The 18,490-nt window shown below is 39.5% G+C and overlaps 2 protein-coding genes across 7 annotated transcripts in view; one reads left to right on the top strand and one right to left on the bottom strand.

The window, feature by feature from the left end:
* slc22a16 (solute carrier family 22 member 16) overlaps positions 1 to 18,490 on the top strand; it is a 115,349-nt gene that overhangs the window by 96,735 nt on the left and 124 nt on the right. The gene's annotated exons all lie outside the window — the stretch shown is intronic.
* usta (uronyl 2-sulfotransferase a) overlaps positions 7,830 to 18,490 on the bottom strand; it is a 348,511-nt gene continuing 337,850 nt past the window's right edge. For all 6 annotated transcript variants that reach the window (XM_060914081.1, XM_060914084.1, XM_060914086.1 and 3 more), the window contains one exon: positions 7,830 to 9,730. In XM_060914081.1, the coding sequence (XP_060770064.1) occupies positions 9,429 to 9,730 (302 nt within the window). In that variant the 3' untranslated portion in view covers positions 7,830 to 9,428. The remainder of the gene's footprint in view (positions 9,731 to 18,490) is intronic.

Genomic DNA, 18,490 nt, shown 5'->3' with positions numbered 1-18,490 from the left:
ATATATGGATACAAACGGGTGTTAATTTATAAACACTGGAAGCTCGACAATCGAGACACTGGATTATTGATCAGAAGGTTGTGAGTTTGAATCCTAGTATTGCCAAGCTGCCAAAATTTGGCCCTTTTGGGTAAATGTCTCTGCCAAATTAATAAAATAAAAAATAATTCATGTAAATCTCCAAGGTCATTACTTCAACTGGATACATGGTCAAAAGCAAGTGTATTCCTGTGGAAAAATCTGCCATTCAGTGTCTGACTTCCCCTCATGCCTCAGAAGTGAGTATTACTGACATCCCACAAGTGACTGCTTACTATTATAAAATCTATTTCCTAGCACCTGCCTAGACTTATAACCAGCTTGACTTCCTCTGCCATTTTTGCTCTATTCAAAATGAAAATACTTTAGAAGATAATTCCTTTTTTATAATTCCATACAACACAATTATAAATACAAACCCCATTTCCAGAAAAGTTGGGATATTTTCTAAAATGCAATAAAAACAAAAGTCTCTGATTTATTAATTCACATGAACCGTTATTTAACTGATAAAACCACAAAGAAAGGATTTTCAATAGTTTTACTGACCAATATTTTGTAAATATAAACTAAGTTAGAATTTGCTGGCTGCAACACACTCAAAAAAAGTTGGGACAGAGGCAAAATATGACCAGAAAGTTTCTAGGATAGTCAAGTAACATGATTTTGGAAGATTCTACAATAAGCAGGTTAACTGGTAACAGGTGAGGGTATCATGATAAAAGGAGCATGAACCAAAGGCTCAGTTTATGCAAGCAAGGATGGGTCATGGTTCACTCCTTTGTGCCAAAATTCATAAGAATTGTTAGTCGATTCAAAAAGAGCATTTCTCAGTGCAAGACTGAAGAGAATTTAAGTCTTTCAAAATGCATAATACTGTGAAAAGAGTCAGGGAATTCGGAGACAGTGCATAAAGGGCAAGGTTGGAAACCACTGCTGAATGTGTGTGACCTTAGAGCCCTCAGGCAGCACTGCCTGAGAAACTGTAATACTATTGTGATAAATATAGCAACACTGAGAACTTCAGAAAACCACTTAACATAGTCTGCTGCTGCATCCAGAAATTCAACCTGAAACTGTATTATGCAAGTAGGAAGCCATTCACCAATTCTATGCAGAAGTGCTGCCAATTTCTCTGGGCCTGAACTCATCTCAGATGGACCAAAAGACAGTGGAAACAAATGCTGTGGAAAGATGAGTCCACGTTTCAGTGTGTTTTTGGGAAAACTGGACATTCTCAGTGCCAAAGGTGAACATGACCATCCAGCTAATTATCAGAGAAAAGTGCAAAAGCCAGCATCTGTGATGGTACGGGGTGCATCAGTGCCCAAGGCAAGGATGAGATCCATGTTTGTGAAGGTGCCATTGATGAAGAGGCGTATATTGGGATTTTAGAGAAACATATCAAGGCAACATCTCTTCCTTGGATAGATAAATAAATTTATTAGGGATAAAATTAGCCCCTGTTTAGTCTTTAATTTTCTGTAAAACTACTTTGCGACAATATCTGTTGTGAAAAGCAGTATACAAATAAACTTGACTAACTTGAAGTCCATGCTTATTTCAGCAGGACAATACCAGGCCTCATTCTGCATAGGCTTACAACAGCATGGCTTTGTAGACACAGAGTGCATGTGCTTGACTGGCCTGCTGCCAGTCCAGCTCTGTCTCCTACTGAGAATGTATGGCGCATCATGAAGAGGCGAATCAGACAATGGCGACCACAGACTGTTGAGCAGTTGAAGTCTTGTATCAAGCAAGAATGGACAAAAAAAATCCAAATGGAAAACTGCAACAAGTAGTATCCTCAGATCCCATACGATTAAAAAGTGTTAAGGAAAGGTGATGTAACACAATGGCAATAATGCCTCTGTCCCAACTTTTTTTGTGTGTTACATGCATCAAATTGTAGCATTTTTTATATTTACAAAATACAGTTAAGTTGGTCAGTAAATTAAAAATCTTTTATTTGTACTTTTGTCAGATAATAAAGGTTCATGTGAATTAACAACTCTCAGATTTTTGTTTTTATTGCATTTTGGAAAATATGCCAACTTTTCTGGAAATGGACTTTGTACAGTCCCTCCAGGAATAAAATACATTCCTTCCAGAGTTTGCATCTGAAGTCTGCAGTAACGGTGACTTGATTCCTCCAGCCAACAGAGATTTAGCCCCTAGCCAAATAATTTTGTTTCCCACAAGTGGAAATGATTGCAAGGCATCTTTAAAAAAAAAAAAAAAACATACTGTAATACAGAGCAACTCTTAGCTTATTATGAACAATGGCAATACATACTTCCTTGTCCTAAATTAATACTTGGGTTCAATGACATGGAAAAGAAAGTCATCATTAAATCAATGAGTCATTAAAAAAGACATTTTATTTTGGAAGCTGTGCCAGAAAATAGACTTTACACATTTACATTAGCATTTTGACATTTCAAAGAGTGGTGAATTTAGCTGCACAGTCTTTTAATGTATCAGATATTGATTACAGATCCTCAGTTCATTCTAGCTATTAAATGCCAAATGGAATTCCATTCATTTTACCTGAGACTTGTATATGGAATGCATTTAGACCATTAATAATGTGGAATAAATTAATCCAGAATACACTTTAATATTACATACAATATTACCTGACTGGCAGGATTAGGATCATTGAACATCATACTATAAGTGTTGGACATAATCTTTTCAAAATGTTAGGATATATATTCTGGAACAAGTAATAACCTTTTGTAAATTTGGGGTTGCTTTAAGAAAACACTAAGGCTGTGTCCCAATGCTGCATTGCCGACTTCCCCTGCAACTGAATTCTATATTAAAGGGACAATATTAAATATTTGAGTGAAGCCCTTACAGGCCAGAGGGATCAAGTCAACATCACTGTTGGAACTTAAGGAACAGAATTTTGCTCACAAGGAATATTGTCAGGATGCAGTTTCCTTTCCTAAAACAGCAAATCATAAAGGATAAAACTGTTTATGAACAGGAACAGGCACAGCAATGAATCTGCTATGTTCAAGCTAGGACATGTCTTATCATACATAACTATGTACACTATAATAATAAAAGTTCCAAAGGAAATACAAAATTATTTATTTAAGTTTGAAATTCCTGCTCAACACTCCTCCCTATATGCCACTTGTGTGATACACACAAGTCATGAAGGGAAGCCGACAAGGTCAAGCTGCACGCATTACATCAAATGAGGTTAACACGTTAAAGTCATGCAGAGTTTGAGTTATACACACGGGAACTTCTTTAACCTCATATATGGACTGAACAATTATTTCCAAATAGCTGTTTTTCTGAAACGCCCTGTCAAGTTAGCTTATGTTAGCCATCTACCTGGCATTGAAAATGACGATTATATGCATATGAGGGTGATAAGTAATGAGTTAAAAATTATCTTCTCAGAAATCCTGGCTTAACTGGATAATGTCAGGTTAGCTATATACTGTACATAGCTATATACAGACTCATGACACACCCACATTTCTGTATGTGCGCTCAAAGACCCCGCCTTCTCTGGTCTGTGATTGGTAGAGAGACTTTATTGCCTCATGAACAAGCTGAATTGTCATTAATGGACATGAAGTGGTTATTAGAATCTTAGAAAATTAAGTTTCAAACAAAAACCTGGCACTGTAGCTTTGATAATATTACCACATTTATAATAAGTTCTTATTACTCATGAATGTAATTACTGCTTGCATTTAAAGTATTTGCATAAATCACACATTACTTGACAGTAGCCGAACTGTAATATAATACAAATAGTAAAAAATAGTATCACACATTACCTTCTTCTAATTAGGCCTCTGTGGAATAAATGCTATTTCAATACTGTTCTGTTGAATGGTCTATTCTGATTGGTCAGAAGGTGTTGATTAATGTTGTAAATCATATTAATGTGCTCATTCTAGTACATTATAGTATAACCTATAGTTATCATAATGTTATTGTTTCTATAGTAACAACTAAACAGCTTCTACAGGGACTATATATATATATATATATATATATATATATATATATATATATATATATATATATACACACTCAAGATGGCATGGCATGTACCACCGTCAGATAGAGGAAGTGGCTGATATCAAGAAATCCTACCAGTGGCTGGATAATGCAGGACTGACAGACAGCACAGAGGCACTAATCATGGCAGCACAAGAACAGGCCATAAGCACAAGAGCCATAGAGGCCAGGATCTACCAGAGTAGATCAGACCCAAGATGCAGACTGTGCAAAGAAGCCCCTGAAACAGTCCAGCACATAGTAGCGGGGTGTAAGATGCTAGCTGGATCAGCGTACATGGAGAGGCACAACCAAGTGGCTGGGATAGTATACAGGAACATCTGCAACCAGTATGGAATAGAAATACCCAAGTCCCAATGGGCCATACCACAGAAGGTGGCTGAGAACAACAGGGCCAAGATTCTGTGGGACTTCAGCTTCCAGACTGACAAACAGATCCTGGCTAACCAACCGGACATAGTGGTGGTGGACAAAGAGCAGAAGAGGGTGGTGGTGATAGATGTGGCGATCCCAGCTGACGCCAACATCAGGAAGAAGGAACATGAGAAACTTGAGAAGTATCAAGGGTTGAAAGAGCAGCTGGAACGGATGTGGAAGGTCAAGGGTTGCGTGGTCCCCGTGGTAGTGGGGGCACTTGGGGCAGTAACCCCCAAACTGGGAGAGTGGCTCCAGCAAATCCCAGGAACAACATCTGAAGCCTCAGTCCAGAAGAGCGCAGTCCTAGGAACATCGAAGATACTGCGCAGAACCCTCAAACTCCCAGGCCTCTGGTAGAGGACCCGAGCTTGAGGATGACATGGATACCACCCCCCCCCGCCGGGGGTGAGAAGGAGATTTTTTTTTTTTTACACACACAACCCCGATTCCAAAAAAGTTGGGACAAAGTACAAATTGTAAATAAAAACGGAATGTAATAATTTACAAATCTCAAAAACTGATATTGTATTCACAATAGAACATAGACAACATATCAAATGTCGAAAGTGAAACATTTTGAAATTTCATGCCAAATATTGGCTCATTTGAAATTTCATGACAGCAACACATCTCACAAAAGTTGGGACAGGGGCAATAAGAGGCTGGAAAAGTTAAAGGTACAAAAAAGGAACAGCTGGAGGACCAAATTGCAACTCATTAGGTCAATTGTCAATAGGTCATTAATATGACTGGGTATAAAAAGAGCATCTTGGATTGGCAGCGGCTCTCAGAAGTAAAGATGGGAAGAGGATCACCAATCCCCCTAATTCTGCGCTGACAAATAGTGGAGCAATATCAGAAAGGAGTTCGACAGTGTAAAATTGCAAAGAGTTTGAACATATCATCATCTACAGTGCATAATATCATCAAAAGATTCAGAGAATCTGGAAGAATCTCTGTGCGTAAAGGTCAAGACCGGAAAACCATACAGGGTGCCCGTGATCTTCGGGCCCTTAGACGGCACTGCATTACATACAGACATGCTTCTGTATTGGAAATCACAAAATGGGCTCAGGAATATTTCCAGAGAACATTATCTGTGAACACAATTCACTGTGCCATCTGCTGTTGCCAGCTAAATGAATGAATGAACCCTTTATTATCACTGTTGCCAGTGAAATTGACCATCAACCTGTCCTTACAGAGGGGGAACATGACAGGAAGACAGGGATAAAAGAAAAGGAAACACAACATGAGGAGAGATAAGGGATAAAAAGAACACCCCCGCACTATGCTCCTGTCAGGAGTACAGTGTGGGAACATTTAAAAAACCTTTGCACATAAGCACACAATAACACAAGTACACTTTAAACACGGGACTTGAGGGGGGGAAAGGAGGGGGCAATCAGGGGTGGGGGGTAAGGGGGAGGGGGTGGGGGAGGGGAGGAGGTAGAGGTAATCCAGCGCAAGCAAGCAGCCATCCGCTCCTGCAGCCATGAAGGCGCTGGTCACGCACCCGCTTGTCACACTGGGGATGAAAATGGCGACCGCGGAAAGTTGGAGAAGGAATGCAAGGAATGCGAGAGCGTCTCCCAGCAGTAACCTTCAGGGGGAAATGTTGCCTCAGCAACGGCCTTAACCGAGGCCAGTGCTGTCTCAGGGAGCCGAATGTCGATAAGATATAAATTGTTTGGTCTTTCCAGACACAGTCTTTGCACGTCCACACCGCTCGTCCATATCTGTCCATTCCGTCCATTCTGTTCAAATTGGTCTCCGAAAAACATATTCCTTGCAAAGCCGAAAGCTTCTCCAAGATAGCAACCATATTGTGGTTCAAGTTCTGAATGTCCACAGTCTGAGTGCCGACAGCTTTGCCCACCACTCCAATCATATTGGGCAGCTTTGTGGGGCTTTGAACAGCTGTCACCGTTGTCTGATTTCCTTGATATACCCAGGGCAATGCCTAATCCAATCAGCAAAAGTCCTGTAATCATGGTTCCGAATAGGCATCATATCTTCAATGTCCTCCACCGAAAGAATCGCCAGGCACACGACTTGCCACCGCTCCCACACGTCCATCGTGTAACTAGCCGCAAACATTCCGGCAGGACAGATGGGTTTCCCCGAACCCAGGCTTCTCGTCGAGAAAACTGTGTCAATTTCGTTAGGAGACCAGTTTATCAATTCCATGCTTTTTTTAGTTTAGAAAGTAATGCAGGGAGAGTCTCTTCAAAAAGTACAGTAGACGAGACAAGACAAAGAAGCACAAGCAGGGAAAAAAAGGAGGGAAAGGGAGAGCAGAGAATGCGGCCGCCTTCCGTGGAAGCACGGAGAGAAATTCTATAAAACTCTATAGTTCAAAGAAGAAGCCATATCTAAACATGATCCAGAAGTGCAGACGTCTTCTCTGGGCCAAGGCTCATTTAAAATGGACTGTGGCAAAGTGGAAAACTGTTCTGTGGTCAGACGAATCAAAATTTGAAGTTCTTTATGGAAATCAGGGATGCCGTGTCATTCGGACTAAAGAGGAGAAGGACGACCCAAGTTGTTATCAGCGCTCAGTTCAGAAGCCTGCATCTCTGATGGTATGGGGTTGCATTTGTGTGAAATGAAACAGAGGACATCTGGAAAGACACCATCAATGCTGAAAGGTATATCTAGGTTCTAGAGCAACATATGCTCCCATCCAGACGACATCTCTTTCAGGGAAGACCTTGCATTTTCCAACATGACAATGCCAAACCACATACTGCATCAATTACAGCATCATGGCTGCGTAGAAGAAGGGTCCGGGTACTGAACTAGCCAGCCTGCAGTCCAGATCTTTCACCCATAGAAAACATTTGGTGCATCATAAAATGGAAGATACGACAAAAAAGACCTAAGACAGTTGAGCAACTAGGATCCTACATTAGACAAGAATGGGTTAACATTCTTATCCCTAAACTTGAGCAACTTGTCTCCTCAGTCCCCAGACATTTACAGACTGTTGTAAAGAGAAAAGGGGATGTCTCACAGTGGTAAACATGGCCTTGTCCCAACTTTTTTGAGATGTGTTGTTGTCATGAAATTTAAAATCACCTAATTTTTCTCTTTAAATGATACATTTTCTCAGTTTAAACATTTGATATGTCATCTATGTTCTATTCTGAATAAAATATGGAATTTTGAAACTTCCACATCATTGCATTCCGTTTTTATTTACAATTTGTACTTTGGCCCAACTTTTTTTGGAATCAGGGTTTTATATATATATATATATATATATATATATATATATATATATATATATATATATATATATGAGAGATGTTTATTTTGCAATTTCAGTTAATTTCATTTCATTTTCATATGAGATGTTTCCTTTTTGGAAGGAGTCTCCAGTGTCAGTGCTTTGTGGTAAAGCTGTAACTTTAAAGTTTTACAGACTTTTTTGCACTTTCTTGTTTCTTGGCAATGAGCTGCATTTTTGTTTTATCAGTATCAACAGAGAGAGAGAGGCTGGTATAGGAATGACTGCTTTTAGCTGTTGGAATGTAAATAATAACAGGAATTAACTTGTTTTAAGGACATCACACAGCATTAAATAACTAAAAATGCTAAAAAACAGTATTACTATATTTTAATCAATAAAATATTATGTTATTTGGATTGTCTGAACATTTTTGGAGTGGAAACAGTCCTCTGTTTCATTTCACACCAACTTCTGTTTTATTCCTCACGTGTTTCCTTTCAGCAGTGTTATTTCTGATTATGGCTTACGATTGGTCGATTTCCAATACAATATGCTATACAATGATATATGATATGATATCATTTGGTTGTTTGTACTCACAAATAATTACGTTTGCATTTTGCACATTGCAGACATCCTGAGTGTACAGAAGGCCATGTTTTGGTCTGAGTTTGCAGTACTGGTCAAAGTTTTGAATGTATTTCTGTTTACTGATGCTTAACAGTCCTTGGAAATCATAAAAAATAGCAAGTGTCTATTGGTTATTGCATTTAGTGTTATAGTTTTGGGCTGTTTCAAAACATCTCAAAACATTTTTATTGTGACATGATTTGTCCATTTTCTTTTTTTAACATTTATTATAGATTTGTAATAAAGACACATTTTAAAAAAGGGTTTCCTGAGGTACAACTTGTACTCCCTAAAATTGAGAGTATTGTATATGCACTCCATACAAAAAACTGATAATAAGTAGTGCTCTGCTATCTCCCCCAACATACCCCTGCCCTAGCCCCTTTCACTAATCCTCCCACCTCCACCCAAGTGTTTTAGCTTTCTTGAATGGTAGCTTTCCCAGATAGTGTACACAGACTTTGTCATGGCCTTAAATCACACTTGAGTTGTAGAAATAAATATGGAAAGAAGAAAGAGCAAATGTTTCTTAACAAATATGAAACACTTTTTTTGTACTCTCCTCATGTAGAGAGGGCTCCTCATGTGTAGTGTAAGGTGTGTTTGGTTCATATTGTGATGTGGGTGTGATGTGGATCTTCTATGAACTCAAACTTATATGAACCTTTTGAACTCTTTGCTCCCTTCTGGGTGTCCATTTCCTCCACAATGATCATGATTGTAAATGTTCTTCCATTTATTCTCTCCGCAAATCTTAAACTCTAAAACCAGATATAAACAAATGACCAAAACTCTTTTTTTCTGAGTCCATTTTCTTTTTTTAAACAAAGCAAAAGCGTTCTTAATAAAAAAAGACAAAAGATAAATTCATTTGTACACTGTCTTTTGTCTTGTATTTTGAATATATTAAATTAGGCCCATCCATGCACTTTAGCGGTCCTGCTAAACACACACACACACACACACACGCACGCACGCACGCACACAAAGTGCTCTTGGGAATGCTCCCTCTGCTTGAATCCTGGGAGATATTTAATCTCTGCTCCAACATTCAAGGCTGCACCAACCAGTTGTGGGCATCTTCCAGAACAGTATCATCCTCCTCATCTTTGTCATCCTCGTCCAGCGGGTCGTTGGTTCGTAGGGCGAGCTCCTGCAGAAAGTCAGGCTTTCGTGCTGAGCTTGGATGTGTCAACTTGAGGCCAATTTTCTTCTTGGCCAGGTGGAACTGGTCACGTATGAAGTTGTAGAAGTCATACTCGTACCTCATACGGCGATACAGCACCTGCAAGGCCTCCAGTGTGGGCATGTGCTTCTTTACTGTGCCTGTTAGATTACCCATCTTCCAAAAAGCTGTTGGAGGCAGACACAGGGAAGATTACCAAAAATTAAGCAGATGTCTCCTACATTACAAAATACAATCTTCCAGGAATAATTAATGCCCAAATCTCACACTTATTTCTGTAGACTTAAACTTGTACAGTGGTGCTTGAAAGTTTGTGAACCCTTTAGAATTTTCTATATTTCTGCATAAATATGACCTAAAACATCATCAGATTTTCACACAAGTACAAAAAGTAGATAAAGAGAACCCAGTTAAACAAATGAGACAAAAATATTATACTTAGTCATTTATTTATTGAGTAAAATATCTGTGAGTGGCAAAAGTATGTGAACCTTTGCTTTCAGTATCTGGTGTGACCCCCTTGTGCAGCAATAACTGCAACTAAACGTTTCCGGTAACTGTTGATCAGTCCTGCACACTGGCTTGGAGGAATTTTAGCCCATTCCTCTTTACAGAACAGCTTCAACTCTGGGATGTTGGTGGGTTTCCTCACATGAACTGCTCGCGTTCCACAACATTTTGATTGGATTAAGGTCAGGACTTTGACTTGGCCATTCCAAAACATTAACTTTATTCTTCTTTAACCATTCTTTGGTAGAACGACTTGTGTGCTTAGGGTCGTTGTCTTGCTGCATGACCCAGTTCATGGACAGATGTCCTGACATTTTCCTTTAGAATTTGCTGGTATAATTCAGAATTCATTGTTCCATCAATCATGGCAAGCCGTCCTGGCCCAGATGCAGCAAAACAGGCCCAAACCATGATACCACCACCACCATGTTTCACAGATGGGATAAGGTTCTTATGCTGGAATGCAGTGTTTTCCTTTCTCCAAACATAACACTTCTCATTTAAACCAAAAAGTTATATTTTGGTCTCATCTGTCCACAAAACATTTTCCCAATAGCCTTCTGGCTTGTGCATGTGATCTTTAGCAAACTGCAGATGAGCAGCAATGTTCTTTTTAGAGAGCAGTGGCTTTCTCCTTGCAACCCTGCCATGCACACCATTGTTGTTCAGTGTTCTCCTGATGGTGGACTCATGAACATTAACATTAGCCAATGTGAGAGAGGCCTTCAGTTGCTTAGAAGTTACCCTGGGGTCCTTTGTGACCTCACTGACTATTACACGCCTTGCTCTTGGAGTGATCTTTGTTGGTCGACCACTCCTGGGGAGGGTAATAATAGTCTTGAATTTCCTCCATTTGTACACAATCTGTCTGACTGTGGATTGGTGGAGTCCAAACTTTTTAGAGATGGTTTTGTAAACTTTTCCAGCCTGATGAGCATCAACAACGCTTTTTCTGAGGTCCTCAGAAATCTCCTTTGTTCTTACCATGATACACTTCCACAAACATGTGTTGTGAAGATCAGACTTTGATCGATCCCTGTTCTTTAAATAAAACAGGGTGCCCACTCACACCTGATTGTCATCCCATTGACTGAAAACACCTGACTCTAATTTCACCTTCAAATTAACTGCTAATCCTAGAGGTTCACATACTTTTGCCACTTACAGATATGTAATATTGGATCATTATCCTCAATAAATAAATGACCAAGTATAGTATTTTTGTCTCATTTGTTTGATTGGTTTCTCTTTATCTACTTGTAGGACTTGTATGAAAATCTGATGATGTTTTAGGTCATATTTATGCAGAAATATAGAAGATTCGAAAGGGTTCACAAACTTTCAAGCACCACTGTAGACATGAATGTTTTACTGGGAAATACAGCACTTGTATTTCTCATACGAACTACATCCAGGACATCAAAGTCCTTCCCGCGTCATGTGGCGCATCGGGCAGCGCCGATCTCCGTTTCCCTCGGCCTCTCGCCTATTACATAGCTAGGGTTACAGTGGGGGGCTAGTCCTCTAGTAACCACAAGAATTTAACTCCCCACTTGCATCTGTATTGCAGCGTGCCTTGCCAGATGGTAGTAGGTATCATTTTTATGATGGTCTTTGGTATGACCCGACCGTGAATAGAACTCACGATCTCCCAATCGAGAGGCAGACACGCTAACCACTAGGCCACTAGCCGGCATCCAGGACATTGAGTAACATATATTTGAATATCCTCACTCGTGAGGAAATGGATGAATTGTTTTGATAAACTTGCGTACTTTTTTCCGAATGTGTCTATATAATAAAAAGAAAATCACACGTTGGCTTGATATGGAGTTGAATATGTTGAAAATTTTTATTTTTCATATGAAATACATCGTGGATCTGAGTGACATATTTCATGATATTTCACTCCGATGATGTCACACCCAGTGTTTTCCCACTGACTTGATGCACATTGTCAAAATGGTGAACCAGTTCAAAATTAAAATTCTTTTGATTAACGTGCGTATTTTTTTGTGTGGATGTGTTGATATACTGTAATATAAAGAAGATTACACAGTGGCATGAAGATATGAAGTTTATCTTCTCATGTTGAAAAATATTTCACTCATCAGCTACGCTCACGTATGAATATATTCATCACTCAAAGATAAACTTCATATCTTCATGCCACCATGTAATATCCTCTATATATTACATGTCTTTTTTGAATACTTAATTCCAATTGGTCAATTACAGCATTCTACAGTCTGTTTCTTTCTGAATAACACACTGTTGCTATGGACCATGTCATTAGTGGAAGCAATAAAATAATTTTTAAATCAATATTTTGTCTCTTGAGTAAGTTGCCTGATTTCCTTAGTAAGTAATCCTGATAAGTGGGATAATGTACGATAAGCCGGTCATTATTGTGAAATAAATCCCTTCAGGGTGATTTAAAACCCTTCTGCTTTGACTCTATGTTCTGCATCACCCTAATATTGGCAATTGAGTTGTATGTAAATATTACATAACAGACCTGCCAACATTTGCATATTTGGCACAGGAGCTCCAGAATTTAGCACTGGAATGCATTAGTATGAGTTATCACTTTAAAATTAACCAAAAGGCCAATCTTCTTCTCCCCAGTACAAAATGGGAGATAAGCCAATCGACACATGACTACAGTATGTAATGATCCATATACATGGTTTATATTTTCTGATATTTGTTCAAGTATTATAGTGAAAATTTACTGTTACGGTTGTTTTTTGTTTCCTGTATAGACACACCTCAGTGAAAATGTGTTATCCTGCTAACATTAGTGATCATGAGTTCATGATGTACAACCCCGATTCCAAAAAAGTTGGGACAAAGTACAAATTGTAAATAAAAACGGAATGTAATAATTTACAAATCTCAAACACTGATATTGTATTCACAATAGAACATAGACAACATATCAAATGTCGAAAGTGAGACATTTTGAAATTTCATGCCAAATATTGGCTCATTTGAAATGTCATGACAGCAACACATCTCAAAAAAGTTGGGACAGGGGCAATAAGAGGCTGGAAAAGTTAAAGGTACAAAAAAGGAACAGCTGGAGGACCAAATTGCAACTCATTAGGTCAACTGACAATAGGTCATTAACATGACTGGGTATAAAAAGAGCATCTTGGAGTGGCAGCGACTCTCAGAAGTAAAGATGGGAAGAGGATCACCAATCCCCCTAATTCTGCGCCAACAAATAGTGGAGCAATATCAGAAAGGAGTTCGACAGTGTAAAATTGCAAAGAGTTTGAACATATCATCATCTACAGTGCATAATATCATCAAAAGATTCAGAGAATCTGGAAGAATCTCTGCGCGTAAGGGTCAAGACCGGAAAACCATACTGGGTGCCCGTGATCTTCGGGCCCTTAGACGGCACTGCATCACATACAGGCATGCTTCTGTATTGGAAATCACAAAATGGGCTCAGGAATATTTCCAGAGAACATTATCTGTGAACACAATTCACCGTGCCATCCACTGTTGCCAGCTAAAACTCTATAGTTCAAAGAAGAAGCCGTATCTAAACATGATCCAGAAGCGCAGACATCTTCTCTGGGCCAAGGCTCATTTAAAATGGACTGTGGCAAAGTGGAAAACTGTTCTGTGGTCAGACGAATCAAAATTTGAAGTTCTTTATGGAAATCAGGGATGCCCTGTCATTCGGACTAAAGAGGAGAAGGACGATCCAAGTTGTTATCAGCGCTCAGTTCAGAAGCCTGCATCTCTGATGGTATAGGGTTGCATTAGTGTGTGTGGCATGGGACGCTTACACATCTAGAAAGACACCATCAATGCTGAAAGGTATATCCAGGTTCTAGAGCAACATATGCTTCCATCCAGACGATGTCTCTTTCAGAGAAGACCTTGCATTTTCCAGCATGACAATGCCAAACCACATACTGCATTAATTACACCATCATGGCTGCGTAGAAGAAGGGTCCAGGTACTGAACTGGCCAGCCTGCAGTCCAGATCTTTCACCCATAGAAAACATTTGGCACATCATAAAACGGAAGATACGACAAAAAAGACCTAAGACAGTTGAGCAACTAGAATCCTACATTAGATAAGAATGGGTTAACATTCCTATCCCTAAACTTGAGCAACTTGTCTCCTCAGTCCCCAGACGTTTACAGACTGTTGTAAAGAGAAAAGGGGATGTCTCACAGTGGTAAACATGGCCTTGTCCCAACTTTTTTGAGATGTATTGTTGTCATGAAATTTAAAATCACCTAATTTTTCTCTTTAAATGATACATTTTCTCAGTTTAAACATTTGATATGTCATCTATGTTCTATTCTGAATAAAATATGGAATTTTGAAACTTCCACATCATTGCATTCCATTTTTATTTACAATTTGTACTTTGTCCCAACTTTTTTGGAATCGGGGTTGTATTTATTTCTCAAAACAGTGAACTGTACAATCACTCTTATAGATTTAAGTATAGTCTTATAATACTGTATAGCATATATAATAGTATAATACTATATCAGAGAGAGGTGATATTTTATTTTCTATTGATGGCGTGAGCAGGTATGCTGACATGGTGCCATATCCTGAACTTGGGATTGAGGAAAAGCTTCAAACTCGGAATTTCCAACCTCTGACTATGAAAAAACAAAACAAAAAAAACCCCTCAACTTGGAATTCCTAGTTGGAAAGTCAGGAAGGTTTCCATGCCGCCCAAATGCAGCCAGAGTAAAAACAAGTAAGAGTAAAAATAAGTTCCTCTGGGTGCTCCAGTAGGAATGGTTTGTGTTGAGACGTCGATCTGTGACAAGTACAGTTGGAGGAAAATGTTTGTACACCCTTTGGAATTTTTTTACATTTCTGCCTAAATTGGTCATAAAACATCGCCTGAACTCTCCAGCAATCTTAAGAATGAACAAACAGTGTCTGCTTGAACTAAAACCACTCAAACAATTACATGTTATCATATTTTTATTGGCCATAAGATGGAAATATTGACAGGATAGGGAGGCATAAGTAAGTACACCCTTAGCTAAGGCTCATCCAAGAGCTAATTAGACTAATTAGATGATTAAACAATTTGACTCAGGTGTGAGCCAACCTGATGTCCAATCACTGAGGTGTGTCGTAAGCTACCCACCCCACTGGAAAACCAGTTAAAAGGTGTGTTTTGATGAGAGGCATGTTCTGTGCATCATGCCTCGCTCAAAGGAGCTGTCTGAAGACTTAAGACACAAAATAATTGATTTGTATAAAGCTAAAAAGGGTTACAAAACCATCTCTAAGACCCTTGGTGTTCATGTGTCTACAATTAGAAAAATTGTGTATAAATGGAGACAATTTGGAACGGTTGTTACTCTGCCAAGCAGTGGCCACCCTGCGAAGATCACTATAATGCAGCACATTATTACACCCTCGCCTGCTCTCAAATTGGAAGTGGTGGAAATATTTGTTTTTCTGTCTTTTAATTGTTGCAGAAAGTGGCATGGTGGTGTAGTGGTTAGCACTGTTGCCTCACAGCAAGAAGGTTCTGGGTTTGAGCCCAGTAGCCAACAGAGGCCTTTCTGTGTGGAGTTTGCATGGTCTCCCCATGTCTGCGTGGATTTACTCTGGGTGCTCCGGTTTCCTCCACAGTCCGAAGACATGCAGGTTAGGCTAACTGATGGCTCCAAACTGACTGTAGGTGTGAATGTGAGCATGAATGGTTTTGTCTCTATGTGTCAGCCCTGCGATGATCTGGCGACTTGTCCAGGGTATACCCCGCCTCTTTCCCATAGTCAGCTGGGATAGGTTCCAGCTTACCCGTGACCCTGCACAGGATAAGCAGTTATGGATAATGGATGGATGGATAATTGTTGCAGATGAATTAAATAATTTATCGTGATTTTTTTTTAAAGTGGAAAATCACAAGCATGAAAAATCAATATTGGTCACACTGCAAAAAACTAAACAAAAAAAACCTTTATATATTGATTGTATTCATGAATAATTATATTCATCATAACATCATAACATACCAATTTGTATGTATAACTATTACAAGCTTCAGCAGAGTAACTCTAACTCCTCTATGCTGGATCATAAAATGTCTAAATTATTGCGTTTTAAAATATTTTTGTCCTTATGTGCAGGTACACAATACATGTGCAGTCATGAAATGTAAGTGAATGTTTAGAGGGTACGTACATGTACAGTCGGAGGAAAATGTTTGGACACCCTTTGGAATTTTTTACATTTCTGCCTAAATTGGTCATAAAACATCGCCTGAACTCTCCAGCAATCTTAAGAATGAACATACAGTGTCTGCTTGAACTAAAACCACCCAAACATTTGCGTTTTATCATATTTTTATTGACCATAAGATGGAATTATTCACAGGATAGGGAGGCATAAGTAAGTACACCCTTTGATTTAGTAGCTGGTTGACCCTCCTCTGGCTGCAATAACTTCAGCCAGACGTTTCCTGTAGTTGCAGACTAGACGGGCACAACGATCAGGAGAAATCTTGCACCATTTCTCTTTGCAAAACTGTTGCAATTCAGCAAGATTCCTGGGATGCCTGGAATGGATGGCTTTCTTGAGGTCATGCCACAACATCTCGATTGGATTGAGGTCGGGGCTTTGACTGGGCCATTCCAGAACGTGAATTTTGTTCTTCTGAAACCATTCTAATGTTGACCTGCTTCTGTGCTTAGGGTCATTGTCCTGTTGCAGGACCCATCCTCTCTTGAGTTTCAACTTTTTGACAGATTGCCTCAGGTTTTTCTGCAAAATATCTTGATATACTTGAGAATTCATTTTCCCATTGATTATAGCCAGTTGTCCAGGCCCAGAGGCAGCAAAGCACCCCCACACCATGATGCTACCGCCGCCATACTTGACGGTGGGGACGAGGTTTTGCTGATGGTGTGCTGTACCGACTTTCCTCCACACATGATGTGGTGTGTTCCCCCCAAACAATTCAACTTTGGTTTCATCAGATCACAATATGTTTTTCCAGTGGCGCTGAGGAGCATCCAAATGCTTTTTCGCAAACTCCAAACGAGGAGAAATGTTCTTTCTGGACAGCAATGGCTTCCTCCGTGGCCTTCTCCCATGAATGCCATTCTTGTTCAGTGTCTTTCTTATAGTAGATGTGTCCACAGAGATGTCTGCATGTTTCAGTGATTTCCTCAAGTCTTCAGCGGACACTCTTGGATTCTTTTTTACCTCATTGATGATGACTCGCAGTGCCTTTGGAGTGATCTTCGCAGGGTGGCCACTGCTTGGCAGAGTAACAACCGTTCCAAATTGTCTCCATTTATACACAATTTTTCTAATTGTAGACACATGAACACCAAGGGTCTTAGAGATGGTTTTGTAACCCTTTTTAGCTTTATACAAATCAATTATTTTGTGTCTTAAGTCTTCAGACAGCTCCTTTGAGCGAGGCATGATGCACAGAACATGCCTCTCATCAAAACACACTTTTTAACTGGTTTTCCAGTGGGGTGGGTAGCTTACGACACACCTCAGTGATTGGACATCAGGTTGGCTCACACCTGAGTCAAATTGTTTAATCATCTAATTAGCCTAATTAGCTCTTGGATGAGCCTTAGCTAAGGGTGTACTTACTTATGCCTCCCTATCCTGTCAATATTTCCATCTTATGGCCAATAAAATATGATAACATGTAATTGTTTGAGTGGTTTTAGTTCAAGCAGACACTGTTTGTTCATTCTTAAGATTGCTGGAGAGTTCAGGCGATGTTTTATGACCAATTTAGGCAGAAATGTAAAAAAATTCCAAAGGGTGTACAAACATTTTCCTCCAACTGTACTTGTCACAGATCGACGTCTCAACACAAACCATTCCTACTGGAGCACCCAGAGGAACTTATTTTTACTCTTACTTGTTTTTACTCTGGCTGCATTTGGGCGGTATGGTGGTGTAGTGGTTAGCACTGTTGCCTCACAGCAACAAGGTTCTGGACCTCACAGCCGATAGGGGCCTTTCCATGTGGAGTTTGCATGTTCTCCCTCCACCTGCGTGGGTTTCCTCTGGGTGCTCCAGTTTCCCCCACAGTTCAAAGATGTGCAGATTAGATAAAATACCCAGCCACTGGGTTGGTACAAAACAGTGCATACTTAGTGCCGATCCCAAGCCCATATAGATTTGAAGGCCCAGTGTGAGATTAGTGTCAGCTAATGAAGGTTTTCATGAACCTTCTGAAACTAAAGTCATTTCTTTCTATGTACAAAATATGCAATAAGTTCAGATTTGAATGTTTCCATTTTATCACTTACTGATGACGGTTTAAATGTTCCTGATATGTTATTATTAGTTAAAGTCCTAACAGTACTGAAATATCATGGATGGTTCTGCTATAGTTATGTTATGCCATATATAACCTCTAAGAGGCATTACTGA

This window comes from Neoarius graeffei, chromosome 2 (genome assembly GCF_027579695.1).
Source record: "Neoarius graeffei isolate fNeoGra1 chromosome 2, fNeoGra1.pri, whole genome shotgun sequence".
Classification (NCBI taxonomy): Eukaryota; Metazoa; Chordata; class Actinopteri; order Siluriformes; family Ariidae; genus Neoarius; species Neoarius graeffei.
Note: the sequence above shows the minus strand (reverse complement) of the source record. Positions and strands in the feature narration are given on the sequence as shown.